Genomic DNA, 26213 nt, shown 5'->3' with positions numbered 1-26213 from the left:
TTATTCCATTTCGACCGGTCAATGACTTTGCATCAAGGAATTCAAGTCTCTACATGATTCTTTCTTCTCCCCTTCGCTTCCAAGGTTCCATGTCAACTCTGTCTCTGACTTCTCTCCTGACTAACTGACCGACTCTCTCACTTTTTGCCAAGCTCCAACTATATTGAAAACTCATGATGTCATTGCATATTATATACGCGGCCTGACACACCTCACATTTTCAAGCATGCATCGCTCTTCCCATGTTTACAACCCGATTTCTCTAACCTGTTTTTCTAGCCCACTTTACAAATAACATTTTCCATTGTTCATTTTTAAATTCCTTATTTTAATTTCATTTCTTTAACAGAAACAAAATTCATCATTACATTCCTTTTTCAATAAACAGATATCTATTTTATGTGAACTAAACAATGGTAATTCTACATTCCATTTTCAATAACATTCCATATTATTTATTTTAACTTATGATCGGAATTCTCAATTCCAAATCTAGCTTCGCAAGTTCAAATCCTTGGCTATGCTATCTCATATTTACTCACTTACAAGAACAGGCGACTTGTTCTTGTAACAAAACCACCAAACTTTATACTAGAGAAAGGAAGAAAGAAATAGACGACCTGGTTTCAAGATGTTGTAACTTCTGGTTAGTTGCTTCCAACAAGTTCCCATCTTTCTAGTTAGGGATCCCAAGTCAAGCCAAAACTAAAGCCTCATACAAGAATTAAGAGAAAAGGGATTGTTATTGTATCACTTTAACAGTAATGTACCTTAGGTAACAAGTAAGAGTGAAAACAAAAATTGAGCCTCGACAAAATCACTAAAAAAATTTACAATCCTTACTTCTAGTGATTTTTAAACTACATCGAAAATTGGTTATTGTTGTGTAAAAGATAAAGAGACGCTGGTGAACCGTAAGAAATGTTTTCATACCAGAAACAAACAAACACACACACACACACACACACACACACACACACACACAAGTAAAAGCAAGTTAAGTATGGTGGCCTTACTAATCCCTCACCTAATGAAAAGGGGAGATAAATAGGCATGCTATATTAAAAGCAGCATAGTAGTAAACAGTATAAGACTGATATAATTTTCAAATTTTCTCCTTCAAATAGAACCAAGAAGGAAGGGGGATTTATTTAATCTACAACAATATGCAAAAATCACCTGATTGGATAATACAAATTAAGAAATAGAATTTACATAAACAGTTGGCATTTTTCTCTTCCCTCTACACCATGATCCCTCAAATGGGGTTAATAGTGCATTACTTTTTGGTGATAATGATTGCCAATTATTATGATTTTAACCATATGTGACTTTTGTATCATTCTATTTCAGTCAGTTGCTGACAATCTCTTTGAAGCACTGAAACTTCTCGAAGAACAAAAAGCCAAAGTTAATGCATCCAAGCAAGAACTCGAAGAACAAAGAATGCGAGTCAAGGAGATGGAAGAACAATTCAAACCTCTTCAGGAACAAGTTCGTCAACTTACTATAACTCTTGAAACTGAAAAAGTTGAGCATGAAGAACAAAAAGCCAAAATTAATGCATCAAAGCAAGAATTTCAGGAACAAAGAATGCATGCCAAGGAGATGGAAGAACAAGTCCACCAACTTACTATGACTCTTGAAACTGAGAAAATCAAACATGAAGAACAAAAGAAACAATGGAAAAAAGAGGTTAGGTATTTAGTTAGTTACAATATCAACTAATAATTTATGCCTCCACCTTCATTATAAGATAACGGCTTGACGAAATTCAGCTGGAACTGAGATATGTCTGCTAATGTGTAGCCAAATTATGTTTGCATGAATACAAATCTTTATTACCAGCAAATAGATAAACATAGAAAATATGTTCAGGAATTTCTTTACCTTGATGATATAAACTGTATATTTCTTTACTCTTACTTAGACTGAAAAATTATATTTTACATGAATTTATTGTTCGACAGGATACTCGAATAACATATATTGAAATTTTCTTAATCTGCAGAGTTTCAAAGAAATGCGTTCTTTTCATCAGAGAAAAGATATTGGCAAATGAAAATTATAATGAAACTATGCAATTAAACATGTGCGGTTTGTTTTTATATATTTTTTTACATATCCAACATTTTTTCACTTCTTTTCTTGGTAATTTATAATTACAATAAATTGCGGTTTCACTTAATGCTATAAATATAATTTTCTGATTTCTTTCTATCCTCTGATGAGAAGAATAACAATAGCATTCTTTGAAACTCAGTGGAATAAGGACTTTGTAAATTGCTTTTTGGAGTATTCAGTGGAACAATAAATTTTGATTGTAAAGTTCAACTTACAGTTTTAATTTTCTTATATATATATATATATATATATATATATATATATATATATATATATATATATATATATATATTAAATTGTATTAATGTAAATTTCTTCAAAGTCCCAAAAATACATTTGCTTTGAATATGTTAATCGTTTGTTGTGTCGTGATTTTTTGAACACTTGAAAGAAGTCTATTTCACAGCAACAGGCCCAAACTGACCAACTCAGAAGTTATCCACTCTTTTGTACAGCAGAGGCGCGTCGTGGGACACTAAACATTGACAAGATTTCACTCAGAATTCCCAAGTTGTGAATTTTGAGTCTTAGAGAGGTCATGGCTTTGATAGGTTTATTGTACGACTGAAATGTCTAATATCCATTAAGCTTACTATATGAGTTGGAGTATGTAATATATATATATATATATATATATATATATATATATATATATATATATATATATATATATATATATATAAAAGAAATAATTGATGACAGTTCAAAGTTAAATAAAATATATAGTTTTAGGGTACATTTGTGTATGTATATGTGTATGTGTATATTTTATATCTGCTTATAATGTATTTTCCTATTGTGAATTACTGAATTTATGTATTGCCTTACGTTTATCATTTTTTTTTTATTATATTTGTATATTGGTATGTACCTGTTGTGGGAGAATCACTCTCCAAATGGACTGTTCTATCCATTATATAAACCATAGACCTTTTGATCCCAGATGTGGATTAAACACCAGAGCTATCCTTGCCTGCTCAGTGACATTTACTACTCTTTTCAGTTGTAACCTTTTTACGTTGTTGTTCCAGTAATACATTGTTTAAACTCTATTCCATTGTTCTGTTTTCTTTGTGGCTTATTGCAAGTCATAACACTGGCGACATTGGATTCGGGGAATGTACTACATTTAAAAACAGTGTTCTAAAAAACTAAACACTGACGACATTGGATTCAAGGAGCATACTAAAATCGAGACCAGTAACAACATTGAAAAAAAAATACTCGCGTTGAAATAGTATTCTAAAAATACTAACGACATCGAACTCAAATGTTATCAAGTCTAAGGAAGTGTCTAACATAACACTTGCAACTGAAAGGTTCATGGTAAATAAAAAAAAACGCATATCATTACCGAAAAAAAAGAGTTGAAAAGAAAAAAGTTTGTCACGACTTTCAAAGATAGCACTGTACTTGTGCAAAAAGAAAAAGGTTCGTCGCGACAGACAAAGGTAAATTTTTATACTTTTGGAAAAAGAATTTGCCACTTGTGGTTTTTGCTGCTAAAATCGGGCATTACTTTTTTTTTCACTGGAGAAGAATATACACGTGATTTTTTTTTTTTTTTAGACAATAAACTTTTTATATATTTATGGGTTTTTCTCTGTTCGTTTTATTGTCTGGAGGAATCAATAAGAAAGAATAAAACGGTTTTGTAAAATTAAGCGAACATTTTGAAATTGCAAATGCTGAAAAAGCAAAATGGACGAATTGAAAGTAGCGTTGGAACATTTAACCAAGTTGCATATCGATGCCGTAAAGCATCAGTCACAATCCGAAAAACACTGGACTGAACGTCAAATACGATTCAAGGAACAGCAAAAGGAATTGCAAAAACAGTTAGCGGAATGTCAAATACGAACCGAAAAACAGTTAGCCGAACGTCAATTACGAACAGAGGAATTACTTACAGAAGTTGTTAAAAATAATGCGAACGTGGAAAGCAATTCAGCATTTTCTCAGAATACAATATGGACCACGATAGACAATTTTAAATACGAGGAAGAGGAAAAATCATTTGCAGTGTATTTTTGGTATTATGAAGATTTTTTTAATATTGACTGCAGCAACTGGTCTGATCAAAAGAAAACCAGACTTCTACTAAGAAAATTGGAAACGGCTGAGCATGATAAATTCGTGGATTACATCTTGTCTCGGAAAACAGCAGATTTATCATTCAATGAGATGGTAAATTTGTTAACAGAACTTTTCTTGCCAAAAACGTCTCTTTTCCATAAGCATTGGAGATGTTTGAATGTGGTAAAAGACGATCATGACGATTTTGCCACCTACGCAGCTGTAGTGAACAAACACTTTGATGACTTTAAGTTGTCTGAACTAACAGCAGACAATTTTAAATGTGTTGTGTTTGTGCAAGGGTTAACCTCGGAAAAAAATGCGGAAATCAGGCGCAGAGTCCTTACAAAATTAAAAACTGAACCAAACTTAACACTTCAAAAATTGACCGAGGATTGTCAAAAAGTAAAAATTATAAAAAAAGATGCAAGAAATATCGAAGCAGGCATCACGAATATAAAAAAATAACTAAGAAAAAAATGTTGAAATGGCTCACAGACACTAACCATCGAAACTCAGAAAAACTAAAAGCACCGAGCGCTTGTTTCAGATGTGATGGAATACATTGGGTAAGGGATTGCCCATTTTTAACAAAAAGATGCCATTTATGCAATAAGATCGGTCATAAAAGTTCGCACTGTAGGAAAACTCAGAATGGAAGCTGTGTATGTCAAACCAGAACTAAGGACGTTGTAGATGAAAATCTACACAAATATCTAATGGTTAACATTTTCGGCAAGGCAATTCCAATTAGACAGTGGATCGGATCTTTCAATAATAAATCTCAAAATTATACAGTGGATCGGATCTTTCAATAATAAATCTCAAAACGTGGAAAATATTATGAAAGCCGACTATGTTAAAAATTAACAAAATAGCGACGGCCGTTAATGGTACAAAAATTCATTTTGAAGGTGAATTAATTACAAACGTCACTTTACGGGGGAAAACAAAAAAACTAAGATTGTATGTGCTAAAAGATAGTGAGAACCTGTTCGGTTCTAACAGCATGGAGGAGTTTCGTCTCTGGGATCTTCCTATATCCACATTCTGCAAGAAAATAGATACCCTCCCAGCAGAAACGGAGAAAGTGATAACTTGTTTTAAAAAATAATTCACAAACGTATTTACTCCTGGCCTGGTACAAAAATGGCCGCAGATTTTAAGTTGAAACCTGGCACACAACCGATGTTTAAAAAGAAACGTAATGTCTCGTTCACTTCCCTGAACAAAATAAATCAGGAACTAGACAGATTAGAAAGCATCGGTATACTGGCTAAAATTGAATATAGTGAGTGGGCTGCTCCGGTAGTTTACGTTAAGAAAAGGTCCGGGAAATTCGCGTTTGCGCAGACTTCGCAACCAGCCTCAACGGGTCCTTAAAAGATTTTCACTATCCATTACCTAGTCTAGAAGAAGTGTTAACGAAATTAAATGGCGGCAAGTATTTTTCTAAGATCGACCTAAGCAACGCTTACATACAGATTCCGGTAAAGGACAAAAGCGCTAACCTCCTCTGTATTAACACTCATCGGGGTTTGTACAGAAAGAGTCGAGTTTGGTATCAAGGTGGCACTTGCAATATTCCAGCAAGTAATGGATACTATGCTATTGGGCTTGAACACCGCAATTGCATATCTTGAGGACATTATCATAGCAAGCAAAAGCAGGGAAGAACATGAAAAACATATCAGACAAGTATTCAGTCGAATACAAGATTATGGATTTAAGATCAAAGCAGATAAATGCGAGTTCTTTTTACGAACAATTAAATACTTGGGTCAAATAATCGATAAAGATGGCAGATGTCCAGACCCAGATAGGGCAACCGCTATTAAAGAAATGCCTGCACCAGTAAACATAACTCAATTGCAGAGTCTTTTAGGTTGGCAAATTATTACCAGAGGTTCATCCTAAATATGCACAAATTGCGTGCACCACTTAATGAATTGCTGAAAAAGGATAAGGCTTGGGAATGAACAGAAGATTGCCAGACATCATTCGAAGAAATAAAAAGAATCCTAACTTCAAAACTATTCCTAGCGCATTTCAACCCGCAGTTGTACATAATAGTAGCTAGCGATGCTAGTCAATATGGCGTTGGGGCGGGCATGCTACATCGAATGCCGGATGGCTCGAAACAGCCTATTGCTTTTGCATCACGGACTCTCTTGCCAGCGGAAAAGAATTATTCTCAGATCGAGAAAGAGGCCCTAGGAATTATATTTGCAGTTTCAAAATTCCACCGGTTCTTGTACAGAAGACATTTTTTTCTACAAACTGACCACAAGCAGTTGATATCCATTTTTGGATCAAAAAAAAGACTTCCAACATTCACTGCGAACCGACTATTAAGATGGGGAACTATTCTGCTGAATTATAATTTTACAATACAATTTCTCCCCTCAAAACAACTAGCCCATGCAGACGGTCTATCGAGACTGATTCCTGCCAAAATGGAACCTCTTGAAGATTCAGTAATCATGGCACTACGTATTAATAATGATGTAAAAACCATGATAAACAATATTATCCGCGAACTGCCGGTCACACTTCAGGAAATTAAGTCAGAATCCCTAAATGACAATTTCATTCAAACCATGAAGCAGAAATTAGCACTGGGTGGCACCAGTTTTTTTTTTTCTGATTGCGACAAAATACTGTTATACGGTGAAAGGGTTGTCATCCCCCAAACCCTTCAAAAAAGAATTCTCAGGGATTTTCACATGGGGCATCTATGAATAAACAGAATGAAAATCCTAATGAGAAGTTTTGTTTATTGGTCAGCTATGGACCAAGATATTACTGACATGGTGAACAGATGCAAGAACAGATGCAAAAGCACCACCAATAACATATAAACCTTGGCCTAAGGCTGAACAACCATGGTCGAGGATCCACATCGATTATGCGGGACCTGTGGAGAATTTTTACTACCTGATAGTAGTTGACTCTTACTCTAAATGGCCAGAGGTACTAAGATGCAAAAAACCGACCACAGCAACAACGACAAATTTTTTATTGGAATTGTTTGCTCAGTTTGGGGTTGTAGACTGTTTGGTTAGTGACAACGCTACACAGTTCACCTTGACAGAGTTCAGAGACACCCCAGAAGCAACGACCAGGTCAAACGCTTCATCGATACGCTTAAAAGGGCATTAAAAAAGGCGTCTGGTACACCGACAGAAAAGGCCCTTCAGCAATTTCTGCAGGTTTACAGAATCACGAGAAATCCGAACAAACCAGATGCGGGATCCCCAGCAGAAATCATGTTTGGACAGAAAATAAAATCCATATTTGAAAAACTGCTACCCAAACACATAGTACACAACAGAACCTCAGAACACAATGCCAACGAAACGGTTTAACAGCGGAGATAATGTGTATTTTAGACATTTTAGAAATAACGTTTCTTTTTGGGAACAGGGCACGATCTTACAAAGAATCGGCCATGTGACATACATCATTCAGGGCGCAAAGTTCCAACATAAGAGGCCCCTGAACCAAATTAGGAAACGCTTCTACGAGGATCAAGAAGAACCACCGTAGGACAGCAGTGAGGCGATTGAAACTGTGTATGACTGTTTTGACATAGATCCTCCAAAAAGGATGTCAGAACCGAGACACTCCGGCAGAAAGAGGAAGCACACAGACCCCTTGGTGGTCTGCCCCAAAAGGAAGAAATGCTGATTTTCACAACCGCGGAAATCAGGGAAGGGGGTGTTGTGAGGGAATCACCCTCCAAATGGACTGTTCTATCCATTATATAAGCCATAGACCTTTTGATCCCAGGTGTGGATTAAACACCAGAGCGACCTTCACCTACTCGGTGATGTTTACTACTCTTTTCAGTTGTAACCTTTTTACGTTGTTGTTTCAGTAATACATTGTTTAAACTCTATTCCGTTGTTCTGTTTTCTTTGTGGCTTATTGCAAGCCATAACAATACCCCTATATCTTTTCTAAAAAAATTCTTCTTAATATTTCTTAGCTATTATTTCTTCTTCACGCTTTAATCACTATTTGGTTTAATGTTTTTGAATATTTTACATTTTTTAGTATCATTGAGATATGATTTCTAATTTTCCTCAATCTTAAACTTTTTAATCCCTAATTCCTAAGTGTATATCACAACCTTAAGTGTTAATGTAGACATTGGTTACCTCCCTTGCTTCAGTTACATGGTTACCTCCCTTGCTTGTGGTGATATAAATAGGAGTCGGCCATCTTGATTTAGTCAGTTCGTTTGTACAGTTTAGACAGACTACAAGTGTCTCAACAAATGGTAGCAGAGATATCCCTCTGTGTGCGACAAAACGAAAAAAAAAAAAAAAAAAAAAAAATTTTTTTTTTTTTGTACAGCTTGTCTGTAGCACTAGACAGATCGGATATCGGATATGGCAACTTCGAACAAACAACCTCCATTGTTGGAGGGGGAGGATGTTTACGAGAACTGGAAACAAGACGTTGAAATGTGGTCGTTGTTCACGGATCTTTCTGAGGAAAAAAAAGGGCCAGCAGTGTTTTTGACGCTACCACCGAATATTAGGGAATGTGTCCGTGAATTGCCAACAAGTGACATCGGCGGACGAGATGGCTTGAAGATCTTAATAAAGAAACTGGATGACATATATTTAAAGGATGAACACACGCGCGCTTACATGACTTTTAAGGAATTTTACACTTATAAAAGATCATCAGGTACCAATATAAATGACTTTCTTGTTCGTTATGAGTTTTTGTACCAAAGATTAAAAAAATTCTACATTATTCTACCGGAAGGAGTGCAAGCTTTTCTTGTTTTGAACGCGGTTAACATATCGGAAGAGAACGAAAAATTAGCGCGGACAACGTGTTCTGTTTTGACGTATCAAAACATGAAGGAATCGATAAAGAAAGTATTTGGTGACATTTATCGTGATGAAAATGTACCGGCAGTGAAATCAGAGCCCGAAATCGTCAACTATAATTATTCTAAACCGGGTAACAACAAAAGGCGTTTTCGTCGAGGACAATCTAATCCATGTGACCGAAGTGGAAACGTGTTGTTGTGTTACAAATGTCAGTCTCCGAACCATCTAATTAGAGAGTGTCCTAGAAATACGCCCAGGTTTACGGAAGCGACAGAACAAATACACATTACGTTGTTCATTCAAGAAAATATTTATTTGAACAGTACAAATGAAAAAATCTCAAATCTTGTAAAGGAAACATTTGGAATGGCAGTCTTGGATTCTGCTTGTACTCGCACACTGGCTGGCGAAGTGTGGCTTGATGTTTATTTAGATACTTTAAATGAAAGTGACCTGCAACTAGTGAAGTATACGAACTCAGACCGGAGTTTTTGTTTTGGTGATGGAGTGGCTGTCACAGCAATTAAAGTTGCTAAATTTCCGGTTACACTCGGAGGTATAAGAGTTTATATCGAAGCAGATATTGTGAAAAACGACTTGCCTCTTCTATTAAGTCACAAATCAATGAAGACAGCAGGAATAGTGCTAGATTTCCGGAAAGATATGTGCTGGATTTTTGATAAATGTATTGAACTAAAGACCACAACTTCAGGGCACTATTGTCTCCCCTTAACAAATAAGTTGTTGGATCATAGTGGTACTAAGAACATTGTATTACATGTTCAGAATTTTGGTCAGTGTTCTTTCACAGAAAAAAAAAAAAAAGCAGAAAAACTTCATCGACAGTTTGCTCATGCCTCGAAGGAAAAACTTGTTTCCTTGGTTAAAAAAAGTGGCAAATTCAATGACAAGGAATTTATAAAGGCGATTGAGGAGGTTTGTGAAAACTGTCAAATTTGCCTTAGATTTAAAAAAACTCCACTGCGACCGGTTGTGGGATTGCCTCTTGGCAATAGATTTAATCACACAGTTTGCATGGATTTGAAAGAGTTCATCCACAATGAGGTGTGGATACTACATCTCATTGATGCCGCTACCAGGTATTCAGCGGCAACATTGATCAAAACAAAGAAGAAGGAGGAGATCATCAAAAACATCTTTATGATGTGGATTACCTATTTCGGATCTCCTGTTCGTTTTCTGAGTGATAATGGGGGTGAATTCAACAACGAACACTATAGACAGATGAATGAAAAACTCAACATAGAGACCTGTACTACTGCCGCAGAAAGTCCATTCAGCAACGGTACTGTAGAACGTCATAATTTGATAGTTGCTGAGGCAATGAAAAAAACAATTGACGATGAGAAGTGTGAACCTGAAATTGCCTTGGCATGGGCTATTTGTGCAAAAAATGCCCTCCTCAATTACTCTGGACACAGTCCAAATGAACTTGTATTCGGTTTCAATGTAAATACACCCTCAATTCTGACAGACCAGTTACCTGCTATGGAGTCCTCTACTACAAGTGACATGGTGAGAAAAAATTTAAATGCTCTCCATAGTGCAAGGAGAAACTTTTTGGAAGCTGAGTCCAGTGAGAGAATTAGGAGAGCTCTCAGGTCTAATGTCAGAACTTATGCTGATGAAGATTATGCTACCGGAGACCAAATCTATTATCGGAGGCAGGGTTTTAAAGGATGGCGTGGTCCAGCAAAAGTGTTAGGCAGAGAAGGCCAGTTTGTCTTAATCAGACATGGCGGAGCATTTTATAGGATGCATCCGTGCCAATTGATGAAAGTGAATAAAAACAACGAAAAAAGAACAAAAAAAGCTGAAATGCTGGGAAACACTACAGAAGGGAAGAATGAATACCTTTCAGTTGAGGAGGAGGAATTGCAGAATCAAGTGGTAGAAAGTGAAGATATAGACAGAGAAGAAGTTGTTGATAGTTCTTCCAGTTTAAGAGATAAGACTGAAAAACCTGGCCGAAATAAGACCATAACTTATAAAATAAATGGAAGTGGGGAGTGGAAGAAAGGAAAGGTTATGTCAGTACAGCCTAAATCAACTGGCAAATATAGTCATTGGATCAATATAGAACCTGAGGATGAAAACGAGGATCAAGTTTGTATCAACTGGAATCATATTGATCATTGGAGAGAAGTGCCCCAATATACTGAACAGGAAAATGTAGTCCTGCTCACCGCTGAACAAGAGCAGTCGAAAGCTGTAATGGATGCCAAGCATAAAGAAATAAAAAACATGAACACCTATGAAGTATTTGAATGTGTGCCATACACAGGTCAAAAAACAATATCCACAAGATGGGTGATTACTGAAAAATTCAAGGATAATCAGAAAACAATGAAAGCTCGCCTTGTAGCACGAGGCTATGAAGAAAATAGTAATCTGAAAACGGACTCCCCAACATGTAGCCGTGAAGCTATGCGAATGGTCATGCTAACCGCATCAATAAAGAATTGGATGCTGCAGACCATAGATTTTACCTCAGCCTTTTTGCAAGGTGGTATTTTAGAGAGAGATGTGTACCTGAGGCCACCATCTGATGTTTGTCCTAAATCTCAAGTGTGGAAATTAAAAAGATGCATCTATGGATTGAATGATGCTCCACGGGCATGGTACAAGAGAGTTACTCAGGCTTTGATTGAATTAAAAGGAGTAGCAAGTGCTTATGATAATGCATTGTTTTTGTGGCATGATATTAAAGGAAATTTGACTGGAATTCTTGCTATGCACGTGGATGATTTTGTTTTCTGTGGAAACACAGAGTTTGAAAGGGATGTGATTGCAACATTGAAAGAAAAATTTAAGGTGGGATCTCATGAAAGTGGAACATTCAAATATGTTGGACTGAATGTTAATCAACAGGAAAATGGGATCACTGTAGAACAAGATCTATATGTATCTTCCATATCTCCAATAGAAATAAGCAAAGGGAGGATACTGAGGAAAAATGATGAACTGAATGAAGAAGAAAAGCATGAGTTGAAGAGACTTGCAGGTCAGATGATGTGGGTTTCAACTCAAACACGCCCTGATATAGCTTTTGATGTGTGTAAAATGAGCAACACTGGAAAGCATCCCAAAGTAAAAGCCTTATTTGAGGCGAATAAAGCCTTATCAAAATTGAAATCCAAGAAGGGTTCTATAACATTTCCAAAATTGGGAAAGCCCTCAGATTTACACATTTTGTGTTATACTGATGCCTCTTATGCCAGTCTGGAAGATGGATCTTCACAGGGTGGTTTTGTTGTCTTTATTGGAGGAAGTACTGACAAAATGGCCCCCATGTGTTGGGCGTCAAAGAAATTGGACAGAGTGACAAAAAGCCCATTGGCCTCAGAGACTCTTGCTCTGAATGAGGGAGCTGATGCTGGTGTTTTGACTGCGGTTATGATACAAGAGGTATTTCAGTTATCTAAATTGCCAGACGTTCTCTGCAAGACAGATAATGCATCACTTGTGGAGACATTGAATTCCAACAATCTGGTAAGCGATCGACGATTGAGAATAGATGTAGCAAGGCTGAAGGAAATGAAGAGTAGAGGAGAGATACAGATAGAATGGATCAGGGGTTGTGATCAGGTGTCTGATTGTTTGACCAAGGCAGGAGCTTCGTCTGAGCTTCTAAGGGACTTGTTAAATCAGAAATAAATTATTCACTTGAGGACAGCAGCAATGTTAATGTAGACATTGGTTACCTCCCTTGCTTCAGTTACATGGTTACCTCCCTTGCTTGTGGTGATATAAATAGGAGTCGGCCATCTTGATTTAGTCAGTTCGTTCGTACAGTTTAGACAGACTACAAGTGTCTCAACATTAAGGAGGTGAAATAGTTTAATATTATCATTATTATTAATATTATCATTATTATTAATATTATCATTAGTAGTAGTAGTAGTAGTAGTAGTAGTATATTTTATCATTACATGTATCAATATTAATATACAAGTGAACACTTTTATTTTTATAAAGATATATATTATAATACATCATCAGTTCCCTTATTATCAGATAATTACCCTTATATCCTGGTCAATCCATTTATACCATAGTCTTTCTTTCAAAAATCATATAATAGCCATAATTTAAAAATATTAAATCTACCTTAGGGTTAAATCTATATATTTAGTTATGTGTATATTTGGCATTAATTTAAAAATTTTCTTGGATTCTTTGGAAATCTTCTTTTTTTTTTTAAAACTTTTTAATACATCTCAGTTTTAATGGTTCAAACTTGACTTAATTTATTAATTTTTTTTAGTAATTGAAATATTTTTAATTAAAACATTTTTATAATATTTTTAATTATCTCTTAACTCTCTATTTTATATTTTAATTTAATTTGTTTATGCTTTATATTTTTTCTAACATATTCACTTTTATTAGTTGAATTTATAAAATAAATATTACTGTTAATTAAAATTTTATATTTTAAATTATTTATATAAGATTTCAACAAATTTTAGATTAATAGTAAAATTGTATATTATTTACAATACATAATGTCTGAGAATCAAGTCCTTTATCACCATAGCAACATGTCATCTGATCTATTTTGTGACTAACTAATCTATTTTACCATATTTCTTTCTTTCTTTTTCACCACCCGTTCGTATTAACTCTTCAAAGCTCTTCCTCACACTCTACTCTCATCTATATTAACACTTTCCTTTTTCCTGTATGTTTTTTTATCCCGCTACCCACTAGCTTATATGCTTAAATATTTCAACCTATCTTTTACCACTACCCTAAATATATCCATCTTTATTACTTTTCCCCCCTTTCTTTTATTAGAGTTATAAACCCCGTGACTCGGGCCCTTAATTAAAATTGAAAAACTTGCCGGTTGTTTTTGCTTTCATTTTATCATTTTAAGAGCACGTTTCTATGAAAGCGAAAGTTTAGGTTTCCCACTGAAGGCCATCATTCGCATATATATATATATATATATATATATATATATATATATATATATATAATGAATAAATGACAAAAGTCTATATTCCAAATTCCATGATGTTAACCATCTTACAATCTATTACTTTAATTCAGTTGACACTCACATTTTTGTCATTTATTCATTATATGCTCTGTAATTACATTGAGCTTCTTAAATAAGGATTGATATATATAAAAAGAGAAATATAAGTAAATAAAGAATATTTCCATAGAAATATATATATATATATATATATATGTGCCTAATTTAGCACAAAGAATCTTAACATCTAATAACAAAAAAATTAAATCAGCCCAAAAAATCCCTTTCCCAATTAAACCCAAAACTAACTGTAATTGTAATAACAAACATCTTTGCCCACTCAATAATGATTGTATCCATAAAGATGTTATATATTCTTGCACTATTACTGAGCTCCCACGCAATCCTCCCATAACAGACATTAATATTTCGTCTTCAAGTTATTCTTCTTCCCATCCTCCATCTGATATAGTTACTAATCCAATATACCATTCGAGCAGCCCTTCCATTTACAATCATACAACTAGTAATAATGATGATAATAATAATAATAATAATCATAATATTAATGAGAATAACAATATTTCTCCTAACAGCCATCCTAACACTAACAACACTCATTATCCCCTCCAAAATAGTCTTCATACAGACATTGTCCCACCATTTGTTGAACACTATGAACAAAATTCAAACTATTTAACTAATACAAATCAGCAAATTAATATTAATACCAAACTTCGAGCTTTTAATAAAGTACATACATATATCGGCGCTACTTCAACATTAATTAAGAAAAGAATATCAAACCACATTTCTTCTTTTAACAACCATAATTCTAATAATAATCAAGGAACTTCTCTAACCACTTTAATTAAAAAACTTAACTCTAACAATACTCCTTTCTCAATCAAATGGACTATTATAAAAAAAGTTAAGTCTTATACTCCAGGCTCTAAGTCATGTCGCCTCTGTACAACCGAAGCTATAACTATAATTACTTCCCCTCAAAGTAACAATATAATAAATTCTAAAAATGAACTGATCTCTTCTGTAAACATGAATCCAAATTTAATTATGGCAATTTTGAAATTACATAGTTATTACTTTTACCTTTTATATAGATATAAAATATTTTTTCTTTAACTTTTTCGTTTTTCGACATACTTCTTAATACTTTATAATTTAATAATCCTTTATTTTAATTCTTTATCTCTTCTTTGCATGGCCGGTTTTTTATCTGCATTTTCTGTTTTATTCTTTAAACTTTCCTATCTATCTAATATATCAATCTACCCACACTTTCAAATCTTGTATGTATATTTACTTAAATTTTACTATATGAATTTACTTACTTTTTTTTTCCTGAAATTGCAGATACCGGCCATCTTCTCCCCTTAAATAATTTTTATTTTTTATCTTTATTCTTTTCTTATTTTATTTTATTTTATATTATATATTATATTTTATATTTTAATTTATTTATTCTTTATTTTCTATTTATTTATTATATATTTATTTATTTTCCTTTTTATTTTTATTTTAGTGTCGTTTAATAACTCTTGCTGACATTTTTTTAAGTGATAACCTGTACATTTCAGTTGACTTATATTATTTTACCCTATATATATTTTCGCGCCTTTAACATTTCCTGTCTGGGTCGTTTTGACTTTTGTTTCCCTTTATTTTATATTAAACTTTAGCATTTTTCTTTTTTTTCTCTCTCTCCTTTTTCTTCCTAGATCTTTTTTTATTTATAGTTATGTCTCGGAAGTAGAGTGAAAAGCACATCTTATTTTTCTTTTATTAATATTATTTTTTTTCCTTGTACACATGTTTATGAATTATTTCATGGATTTCTGCCTTTGGATTATTATGGACCATCTTCTTCCAATTACGGGGTGTCTTTGGATTTTACTTGTACAAATGGAAATTCTTTTAACTTTCTTGAAGTTTTACATTTGGATTTTACCGTCACTGGATTTTTTATCTTCCACCAGACTATCCATTCATGTGTAATCACCTTTTTCTTTACCACATTCCCTCTGCTTAACTTATTTTGTTTTCAAGTAAGATCTTTGACTTACTTGTTGTTTCATCAAATACTTCTGCATGCAAAATCCGATCCTACATTTTGCTAATTCCTACCCTCTGATGAGAAGGAGAGTATTTCTTCGAAACTCCGCGGATTAAGGACTATCCATTTATCTAGTGTTTCCTTTTCAGATTAAATATGTTTTTAACTCATTTCAAAGTGTTTTTTTAACATATTTTATTAACTGTTTGCTCATATATATATATATATATATATATATATATATATATACACACACAGAGATAGAGCGAGAGAGAGGAGAGAGAGAGGGAGGGGGATTACAAAAGTTTTATTTCGACATAATGATAAAATTAAAAAAATTTACTTTTTCATTGTTTTAGGTGGAAAAACTGTTCACCGATTTGTCACTCCAGACAAACAAGGAAAAAATGAAAGCTCCATTAGAGATTAAAATTGAAGATGATAACAGTACACACCCAGAGTGTTCTTTTATATCGGTAAAATAATGTTGTTGTTTTAATTGTAATTATTTCATATCTTTGTGGTAGTACACACAAAATTAATCAAAATGTTATATATATATATATATATATATATATATATATATATATATATATATATATATATTAAAATAGAAAAATGCGAGCATGAAAAGTAATATGGTTTAGCTTAAACATGGAAAAGTAAAGGACTAGTTGTTAAAACTGAAAAAGAAAAGGACAAGATATTCTAGTAAAAAAATATAGTAAATTTATAACCTTAAAAAAATATTGCAGCATTAAGAATTGATTATATAATGTTATAAATTGAATTTAAAAAAATTCTTAATGCAGCAATGTTTTAAGTTATAAATTTATATTTTTTTACTAGAATATCTTGTCCTTTTCGTTTCCAGTTTTAACAACTAGTCCTTTATTTTTCCATGTTTAAGCTTAACCATATTACTTTTCCTGCTCGCATTTTTCTATTGTAATCCATGATTTTTCCAGGTTTCCAGTAAATTAACTTGTTCTTTATTTAATTTTAGTCTTATTTTTCCCTCATAAACATAACATACGTAATAACAATGTACGACACTCGTCTGCGTTCAAGAGCCCCCTCCCCCATTATCATTCTTTCATTCTCTCTGTTTCACTTGTTATTTCTCTTTTCACAAGAGCGGTGAATTGGTTGCAACACTAGTCGCTGAAGCGACGTGATTGCTATCCATAGCAGTCATAAAACATGTCGCTCACCTCCTTACGTTTTTTAACGATTTTGAACACCAGTAAATTCATCATAACTTTTGTTTTACTGAACAAAAATTGAAAAAAATTTTCACAATATAGCTGAGAAGGTGATCTATAAACTGTAATAATTGTTTGAAATTTGAGTGAGCGGTGAAGCTTTAACGCAGTTCTAAATGACTAAAACTTAACCATATATTCAAACACAGTATATATATATATATATATATATATATATATATCATTCCAAAAGCAGAGAATGTATTTATTTCACACTCATAATATTTTATTTTTATATTTATGCCGTACATCTTACATGTGTTTTGTTTAATAGCGGAAGTTTACCAAACAACTTAACAGAGGCAAATATGCGTTCTTCTGAAAAAAAAAAATAGCTGGAGAGATTTTTTTTATTTGGAATGAAAAGGATATAGTGCAGGGGAACCGTTGATAAAAAAAAATGGTGACCTTTTAAAGTTCGCAAAATCATAAGAAGGACAAATTCTTTCTTATCATAATGTACACAGGCATCTGTCAAAAAAAAAAAATAATTATAATAATCGAATTGAAAGCCCACAAATAGACGTTATTTTATGCCCTCATATTTAATTTTGCATATTTCAGCTATCCTGCTATGATATCGTATTTAGGTTCCAATTAAAAGCAAGAAATTATTTACAAACTCCTGGAGATGTTATTTGCAAAATATTAATAATAAAAACACCTTCAATTTAATCAGATTCTTTAGAAACACAGCAAAAGTTCTTACTTTAATTTACGAAACTAAAATAACCCACAGAACATACTCAAGACACAATAACACACATTTATTCCTAACATAAATAAATGTCTGGATTAAATTGATGTAGTTCTATAAATTCTCATCCTAATAATATTATTAAAGTATTTATTATTTAATTATCTAGCTGTAAAGAAAAGCATTATTAATTTAATGTTCATGATTTACCTATAGTAAATTAATCATCTCATTAAAATGATAAAACAAGTTAGATAATTCCATTTATCCTGTACTTATCGTTATTAAATGTGAACTTATAATTATATATAATTATATATAATATACAACTAACCGCTTTCCAAAGTTGGATTAGTTTTTGCATGTCTTTTATCCAAACACTTCCATTAAATGTATAAAGATTGTAAAATTACATCGCTAATTCATCATAAAGATGTAAAATTACATCCTTATGATGTAACAACATAAGGATGTAAAATTACATCACAAATTCATTAAGAGAAATTAGTTCACATTCAAAATCAGATAAAAGGATAATTATTATTACTTTAAATTTCATCATAATAAGGCCAAAAGAGTGTATACTTATACTTACATAATTAGTATATTAAACATATGATTATTTACTGTCAATATCTAAGTTTATTTTTATTATTATTTGTTATTTATTTATTATTACTGTATTTATTTAATTTATGTATGTATTTATTCATTTATCTCTCTCCCTCTCTCTCTCCCTCTCTCTCTCTCTCTCTCTCTCTCTATATATATATATATATATATATATATATATATATATATATAATTATAAACTTTATGTTTCTATATATTTATCTTAATTCTAAAACCTAAACCTAATAATTAAACTCCAAAATATTTCTAAAATTTTCAAAAACAAAAACAAAAATCTCTAAAACGCCAGTATACCCTAAGGTACCCTAAATTTTTCTAACCATAAAACCTTTAAATACCTAAAACAAATAAATTATAAAACCAACCACATTAAGTAAATACTAAGCAAAAAAATTTCTTTTATATTCAGCTCAAGATCCAAGAAGTTTACACAAACTGAACATTAGAATTCCAATTAATTTAAATTTATTTCTATTAATATTTATAAATTAGTCACTATGGTAGTTGAATACTTGATGCTTCGCCAGGGCTATCAAGAGTATTTTTTATTGTGACACCATCACTAGATGGGGTGCCTATCACGGCTTAAGAGAGTCCCATCTACAAGGATACACCGCACCAGTTTTTCAACCTAGTATTTTTCGAAGCATCAAGTACTCAGCTACCAACAAGATTTGAATTACGCTACAAACATGTGTAGTGAGTTCAATTTCGGCTGCAGACGTGCTGGATGGATGGAGTCACTATGTTATGTGCCTAAGTTATAATTATATTGAGTGTCAAGGGAACAATATATTAAAAATTATATAGACCCAGAAATTTCCTCATATCAACCCTATTTAATTAATTCAAGGGAATAATATGGATAATTTTATTACGATTCGCCCCTTTTCAATTCTTAGTATTTCCTACGTTATTATTAATTAAAGTTTAAGGTTAGCATAAAGCCATATTTGACCTTAATAAGATTAATTTCAGTGAAACATTCCTGAAAATACTAAATCATTAATAAGATATATTTCTCACTTTACAGCTTACAATGCATGTAAAAATTGTAGCTTAAAATTGTCACGCTACTATTTATATAGATTTGAAATAGGCTAGCATATACCTCATTCTATGGAGATAATTTTGTATAATTTCTTACTTTTTATTAATCGAATTCTCATTATGTTACTATAAGGAAGGATTTACAAGCGCAAAAATTACATTTTTTTCTCTTAAGTATATATTTATTGGCTTTACCATTTTAATTCATAATGAATTTTATTTTTAACTAATTCCATAACATATTTAGCTAAAGAAGTAGGGTGTTATCAGATTCAGTATTTGGTTCGATTTTGAGAGAGAACAAGTGATTTCTGTATCTCTTTTTAAACATAGTGTTAGTAGAAGCGACATAAGTCTTGGTATTATTTGCAGTAATTTGTATTCTATATTTGTCATTAAGCAGTTTCACTTAATGAGCAATTATTCGTATTTCTAAATTACAGTTATTTTCAGTCTTCTATATTAATTCCTGTGGGAGAAACTGGAGAAGGCTTACTGCAAAAACATGTTCATGTCTGTCTGTCCTGTGGGCTGAGAAGGAAAACCGAAAAGATCCAAGATGGCGACTGTGGTCTTTTAATGCCCATGGTCTCGCATAGTTCTTGAAAAATCACATCTCACACGTAATTTTCAGGCACCATAAAAGCAGATTGCTGAGGGAAGTGTGTAAAGTGAACATTGTCGTGCGACTTGTCAGACTTTTCCGAACTTCTTTACATTGGACTTGAAGGCAACGATATTGTAGTCGGTCAAGAAGCAAGCCAGCAGAACAGTGTTCCATAGGCGGGCAGTTATAAGAAAGAAACATTCAGACCTGTGTAGAGTGAACATCATCATGCGACTCGTCTGACTTTTCCAATTCAATACCATAGTACTTTTAATGTTTGTACGTGTGTCACAGTTTCCAGATTATAAATTATTCAACCAGGAGATCCTATTTAGTATATAGATACGCTAATTTAATGTTCGTAGTATGTTATCACTTACTATCCTTCTTTTTAATGAATAAGATCTTCCAATCACCAAAGACACAATGTAAAAAAAAAAGCATTTAAAATGAAAAAAATAATGTCACTTTTGAGCCGTACATGAAACAAAAATATACCTTCTTGGTCTTCTGGCTAGGGTCCAAGGGTAATATCTGTTTCGTCTAAAGATGGTATAAGGATATTGTGACGTTTCCGTTTGCACTGGGGGTCCATACAATGGAAATATGTCACAGACACCTATAAGGATATCGGAAATAAGCCGCAATAACCAGATTTATTCTGACACTATATTAACTAGATTACTTAAATAAATACTTTTACAGTTTTAACAAAAGGGCTACAATAATATTACGGGATCTCCATTCATGCTGAGCATCCACAGAATGCCCAGCAGCAATATATTACATATGAAATATACCACTGTGGAATTTCCACAGGTCCTACTAGTTGGTATTAATAATTTAATGTTCATCATGTGTATGGTATGTACTTTGTATTTTAATGTTAGATGCATATAGATTTTTTGGAAGTTGAGAAAGATAGTTTTATAGTATTTTTTATTAAACAGCTTTTATATATATATATATATATATATATATATATATATATATATATATAAACAGCTTTTATATATATATATATATATATATACATATATATATATATATATATATATATATATATATATGTATATATATTCGACACACAAAGTATTATTAATCTTTTAAACTAAAAGTATGATGTTTTTTAAACATTTGTTTAGAAAAAACGATGCAAAGGTGAGCATTGTCTGAAGGTAGCAGTTTCAATCCTACCCAAAGCCGGCTAAAATGTGGTGAGACAACAACAACTATGGCAGGCAGTAATTGCTGAGAATGCAATTAGGATATTAGGAGTTACTATCCCATTGCGGTACCACCTGATAAAGGCCAGAGGAATAGTTGGTCGAAACGTCATGAAACAACAACTAAAAGATGAGGATAATAGTCCGCAATGAAATATTTTTAAAATTATCAATGTTTTCATCGTGAATACTTCAAATAATATTGGCCGATACTTAGGTTGTCAGGTAAAGATATATAGTTTTACAATTCACTTATATTATGTAATGCTTTGCAAATTGTTCATCACTATCTAATAATAAAACTGATTTATTCTTTTTAAATTTCAAAGTTGAGGCATTCCTAGATAATGACAGTAAAATTGATTTTGAGTTAATTTAGCTATTTCAATTCAAATTATAAGTATTTTTTTAGTCTTTCTGCTGAATTAATGATTTCATTAGAACGGTTGTTATACACATGCAAAATATACTTATTTTTCATGTGTATTCTTATGTTTTATGGCAATTAGTGATGGGACGATTCCAATTCTTTTCCTGCTTTTGATACAATCACTGATTCTGTTTTAAATTCCTGATTCCAATGCAATTACAGATTCCGATTCAATTAAAGCTGTAAATATTTAGCTGTAGAGTTGTTCTATTTTGTTTTATTATTTTTCAGATTACCAAAAAAAGCCATGCAATATATGCATATATTTTCAAAAATGTAAAAATACACATGGAAGGGTGATATGTAATGATTTTTTGAAGGGTGATATGTAATGATATTTAATTTTTGAAGGGTGATATGTAATGATATTTAATGATTTTTTTTTCTTACTTTGAAATCAATAGCTATTTATCATTTTTCTTCATTAGTAATGGTAAACGAAAAGATAAACAATTTTCTCTTCCCTGCAACCTCTCTACCACAGAAGAGACGTTGCGAGCCTGTCTTTGTTTTATCACCATTTCCATGGCAAGTGCTCATCTGAGCTTCAATCTCTGGTCTCCCCTCGCCAATCTTTCACAAAAAACACTCGTCTAGCTGAAACCACTGTCAATAATTTTCCTCATTCTTTATCTGTGCCTAAATCAAAACGTAGATTCCATGAACAAAGCTTCTTTCTTATAAGTGCACGCCTGTGGAACTCTCTTCCGTTTCCCAACTGACTACAACTTTTCAAGTCCAACATAAACAAATTCCTGATAAACCGCCCCCTTAAGTAAAACTCTTTATCAAATCTCCATTACTAACGATTACTACGATATTATCCCATTGATTACTGTACATGCAATAACCCTTATCCCCAAGTGGCTTCCGGGCCTTGATAAGTGGTGACTACCATGTAAAAAAAAAAAAGAATCGGCTTTGGTATCAGAAAATAGGCACAACTTTTTCCTGATTCCAATTCTGATTAATCGTTTCAACGATAGTAGCAATTACATGTTATATGATGTGTGTGAGTGTGTATGTTTTCTTGAATGCACACACACGGCCAGAATAAAAAGAGAAGAAGGACTACGATGAAGAAAGGGCTGAATTTACATATAAAAACCTTTATTCTCATATAAAAGGTTTGTTAAAGGCAAATGTAAGAGAAACAGTATAGAAAATGACGCACAAAAGAGGATGAAAAAGCATTAATGTAGTTATTAACGAGAAGTCTATATTAATCATGCCAAACTCAATCGAAATAGACATGTATTTCCAGGGCAAACGATAAAGAGAGCTGAGATATGTATAGGCGATATATAAGTAAAGATAACTTATTTTGTTGAATGTGTTTAGAAACTTGATAGCTGCAACCAGTAAAGAAGATTCATAGTTGAATAGTCTGAGAATGATAGCTGCAACCAGTAAGAGGATGTCTAACAAGAAATGCGTCAGAATTATGAAAACCATGCTAAGATGGAATGCCAGTCAAATATGTTCAACTTGCTTAGAAATAGATTTAAGCGGGTTTCTAAATTCACCATGAGTTGGTATTTAATTTTTGAAGTGTGTATTATCTCATTGACAAATAATGATTCAGGGAAAATAACTTAGATCCGGTTAAAAAAAAAAAATATTATTTTGAATATTTTAAGCCGACACAATTATTAACCATTATTGAAAAAAGGTTTTACATCAATTGTTAATATGTTTTGAGTAAAATACATTTCTAAGTAGAAATAAGCAAATAAAATAAATGAATTGATTTATTTGGAAGATATAAAGAACAAACATATTTCTTAATATATAAGCTGTGTTTTCCCTACATTCAGATAATGCTTGTAAAATTCCTATATATGATAAAAATTATTTTATTTTAATTGTAAGAATATGATATTATTTTATTCATTAGCTGTTTTTTTTTAATCCTTTCGTTTGTCACATTACAGTTTGAAATAGCATTTTTATCATTAAATATCAAGATTGAATTCTCTTCTAGTATTATAACTATAATTATAGAGAGGAATGGGCTGGATAAAAGAGAAAGAATGGGTGTGGAGGAAGAAGAGGAAAGCGGATTAAGGAGAAAGAGAGGGGAATAGAAATTATGTTAAACGTTTGTCCCACAAAACACCAAATATCCCTGCTAGTTTGATATATTAAGAAAAGTCAATCGGATTTTCGACTTCAGACCTAAATAGCATAGCATCTAACAAATCAATATTTGATTCTTCCTTTCCAATGAATGACAGTATTTATTTTTTTTTTTTTTCTTGGTGTTTACATAAACAAAATTATGTTATTCAAATATATTTAATCATTCTTTTTTATATTTTCTGATTGAATGAATCAACATTTATTGTGTTTCTTTTCACAGGGATTTACAGATATGTTTCGAGTTAATAATGGTTCTAAGAAAATGAAGAATTTAGACATGACTGAAAATCCTCAAATAATACAAGGTTTTCAACCACAACAAAATACGGAAGGTATTATCGTATAATGTTTCATATTTTGTTCATATTTTCAGATACTAATTTTTATCTAAAAGACAAATGTATGTTTGTATGTTCAGCTAAAACTTGAAAAATACACAATAAATAGCCACAAAGTTCATATTTTTTTAATAGGTATTTGTATCATTTAATGTAATCAAGACATACAGGCATCTTTTAATTTAATCATTTAAAAGGAAGTGACTCTGATCTCTTCATAGAGTTATTTCCCTTACGCGAGTTGTGTGTATGCCCAGAGAAAGGAATGTTTAACACCACTGTTGACTGCAGAGACACTCCATTATCTATGACATGAGCCATCATTTCATTGTGAAATTGTCTGATGATTGAGATGAATTTATCAGAACATCCAAATTTGGCCATGATCTTCCCCATCCGACTTACAGTGTCAAAGGCCTTTGTCAAGTCAACAAATGCTATGTACAGGTCTTGGCAATGTTCCTGACATTTTTCCTGGAGTTTTCTTCTTTTTTTTTTTTTTTTTTTTTTTTACAAAGGAGTCACCACTTATTAAGGCCCGGAAGCCATTCAAGGATAAGGGTTAATGAGTGTACAGTAGTCAATGGGAAAATGTCATAGTAATTGTTAGTAGTGGGAATTGGGTAAATTGGATTACTTAAGGAGACGGCTCATCAAGAACTTGTTCACATTGGACTTGAAGACAACCATATTGTAGTCAGTTGAAAAGCAGGGAAATAGAACAGAGTTCCACAGGTGTGTAGTTCTAAGAAAGAAGCTTTCTTCATGGAATCTATGTTTACGTTAAGTCACAGATAAAGAATGGGGGAAATTATTGATAGTGATTTTAGTAAGACAAGTGCTTTTCGTGAAAGTTCGGTCAGGGAGGACCATAGATTGGAGCTCAGATGAGCACTTGCCTTGAAAATAACGATAAAACAGAGACAGGTTCGTAATGTCTTTTCTGTGGGAAAGAGATTGCAGGGAAGAGAAAGGGTCATCCCCCACTAGGCTACAAAGTCTATTTTGAAATTTTTCATGGCAGGATAAGCTGCTTCTAGGAGCTCCTGCCCAGATGTTGATGAGTAGCAAATACCATCTCAACTGTACCAAGCCCTGTACAAAAACTACATTGACTTTCTGGAAGGAGGCTATCTTCTAAGTGCTTGGTTAAATGATTGAGTAGGAGTCTTGCAGGAATCTTACCAGATATGCAAAGAAGAGGGATTCCTCTGTAGTTGTCGCAAATATGTCTGTTTCCCTTCCTTTTGTAGATATGCAGTATGGATGCATCTTTCAATTCCTGAGAAAGTAGGTCCTTTGCCCAGAATAAAAGAAAGAGTCCATATAACATTTTTGACAGTGCAAAACCACATGTCTTATATATTTCTGAGGGTATGCCATCATAACCTGGGAATTCCCCACAAGAAAGCTGTTTTACAAATTTATCAAATTCTTAGATGATGGGCAATGATTTGTGCAAATTCTGCAATCGTCTCATCATTGATTGAAGAAGAACAGTACAGAGTTGAAGTGCTCAGCCCATCTAAGATACTAGCATGCTTTGTTATGTTATCATTCAACAGTGGAGATGCCTGTAGTCCATATCTTGTTTTGAGAGCATCGTAAAATCTCTTTGAGATATTTTTGCAAATGCTTCTTTCTTTGAGGTGGAACTTGGGTCTTGCTGAAATGCGTTGTGACACTTGTG

The 26213-nt window shown here is 32.7% G+C and overlaps 1 protein-coding gene across 7 annotated transcripts in view; it reads left to right on the top strand.

Annotated features, from left to right (window-relative positions):
• LOC145293895 (coiled-coil domain-containing protein 73-like) overlaps positions 1 to 26213 on the top strand; it is a 278863-nt gene that overhangs the window by 235810 nt on the left and 16840 nt on the right. For 5 of the 7 annotated variants that reach the window (XM_080140665.1, XM_080140667.1, XM_080140666.1 and 2 more), the window contains 3 exons: positions 1354 to 1695; positions 16495 to 16611; positions 24406 to 24517. In XM_080140665.1, coding sequence (XP_079996791.1) covers positions 1354 to 1695; positions 16495 to 16611; positions 24406 to 24517 — 571 coding nt within the window. The remainder of the gene's footprint in view (positions 1 to 1353; positions 1696 to 16494; positions 16612 to 24405; positions 24518 to 26213) is intronic. The other 2 variants (XM_080140668.1, XM_080140669.1) reach the window with 1 other exon arrangement.

Source organism: Euprymna scolopes, chromosome 15 (assembly GCF_053919585.1).
Source record: "Euprymna scolopes isolate OS-2025 chromosome 15, ASM5391958v1, whole genome shotgun sequence".
NCBI lineage: Eukaryota > Metazoa > Mollusca > Cephalopoda > Sepiida > Sepiolidae > Euprymna > Euprymna scolopes.
This window is presented reverse-complemented; position numbering and strand designations above follow the sequence as displayed.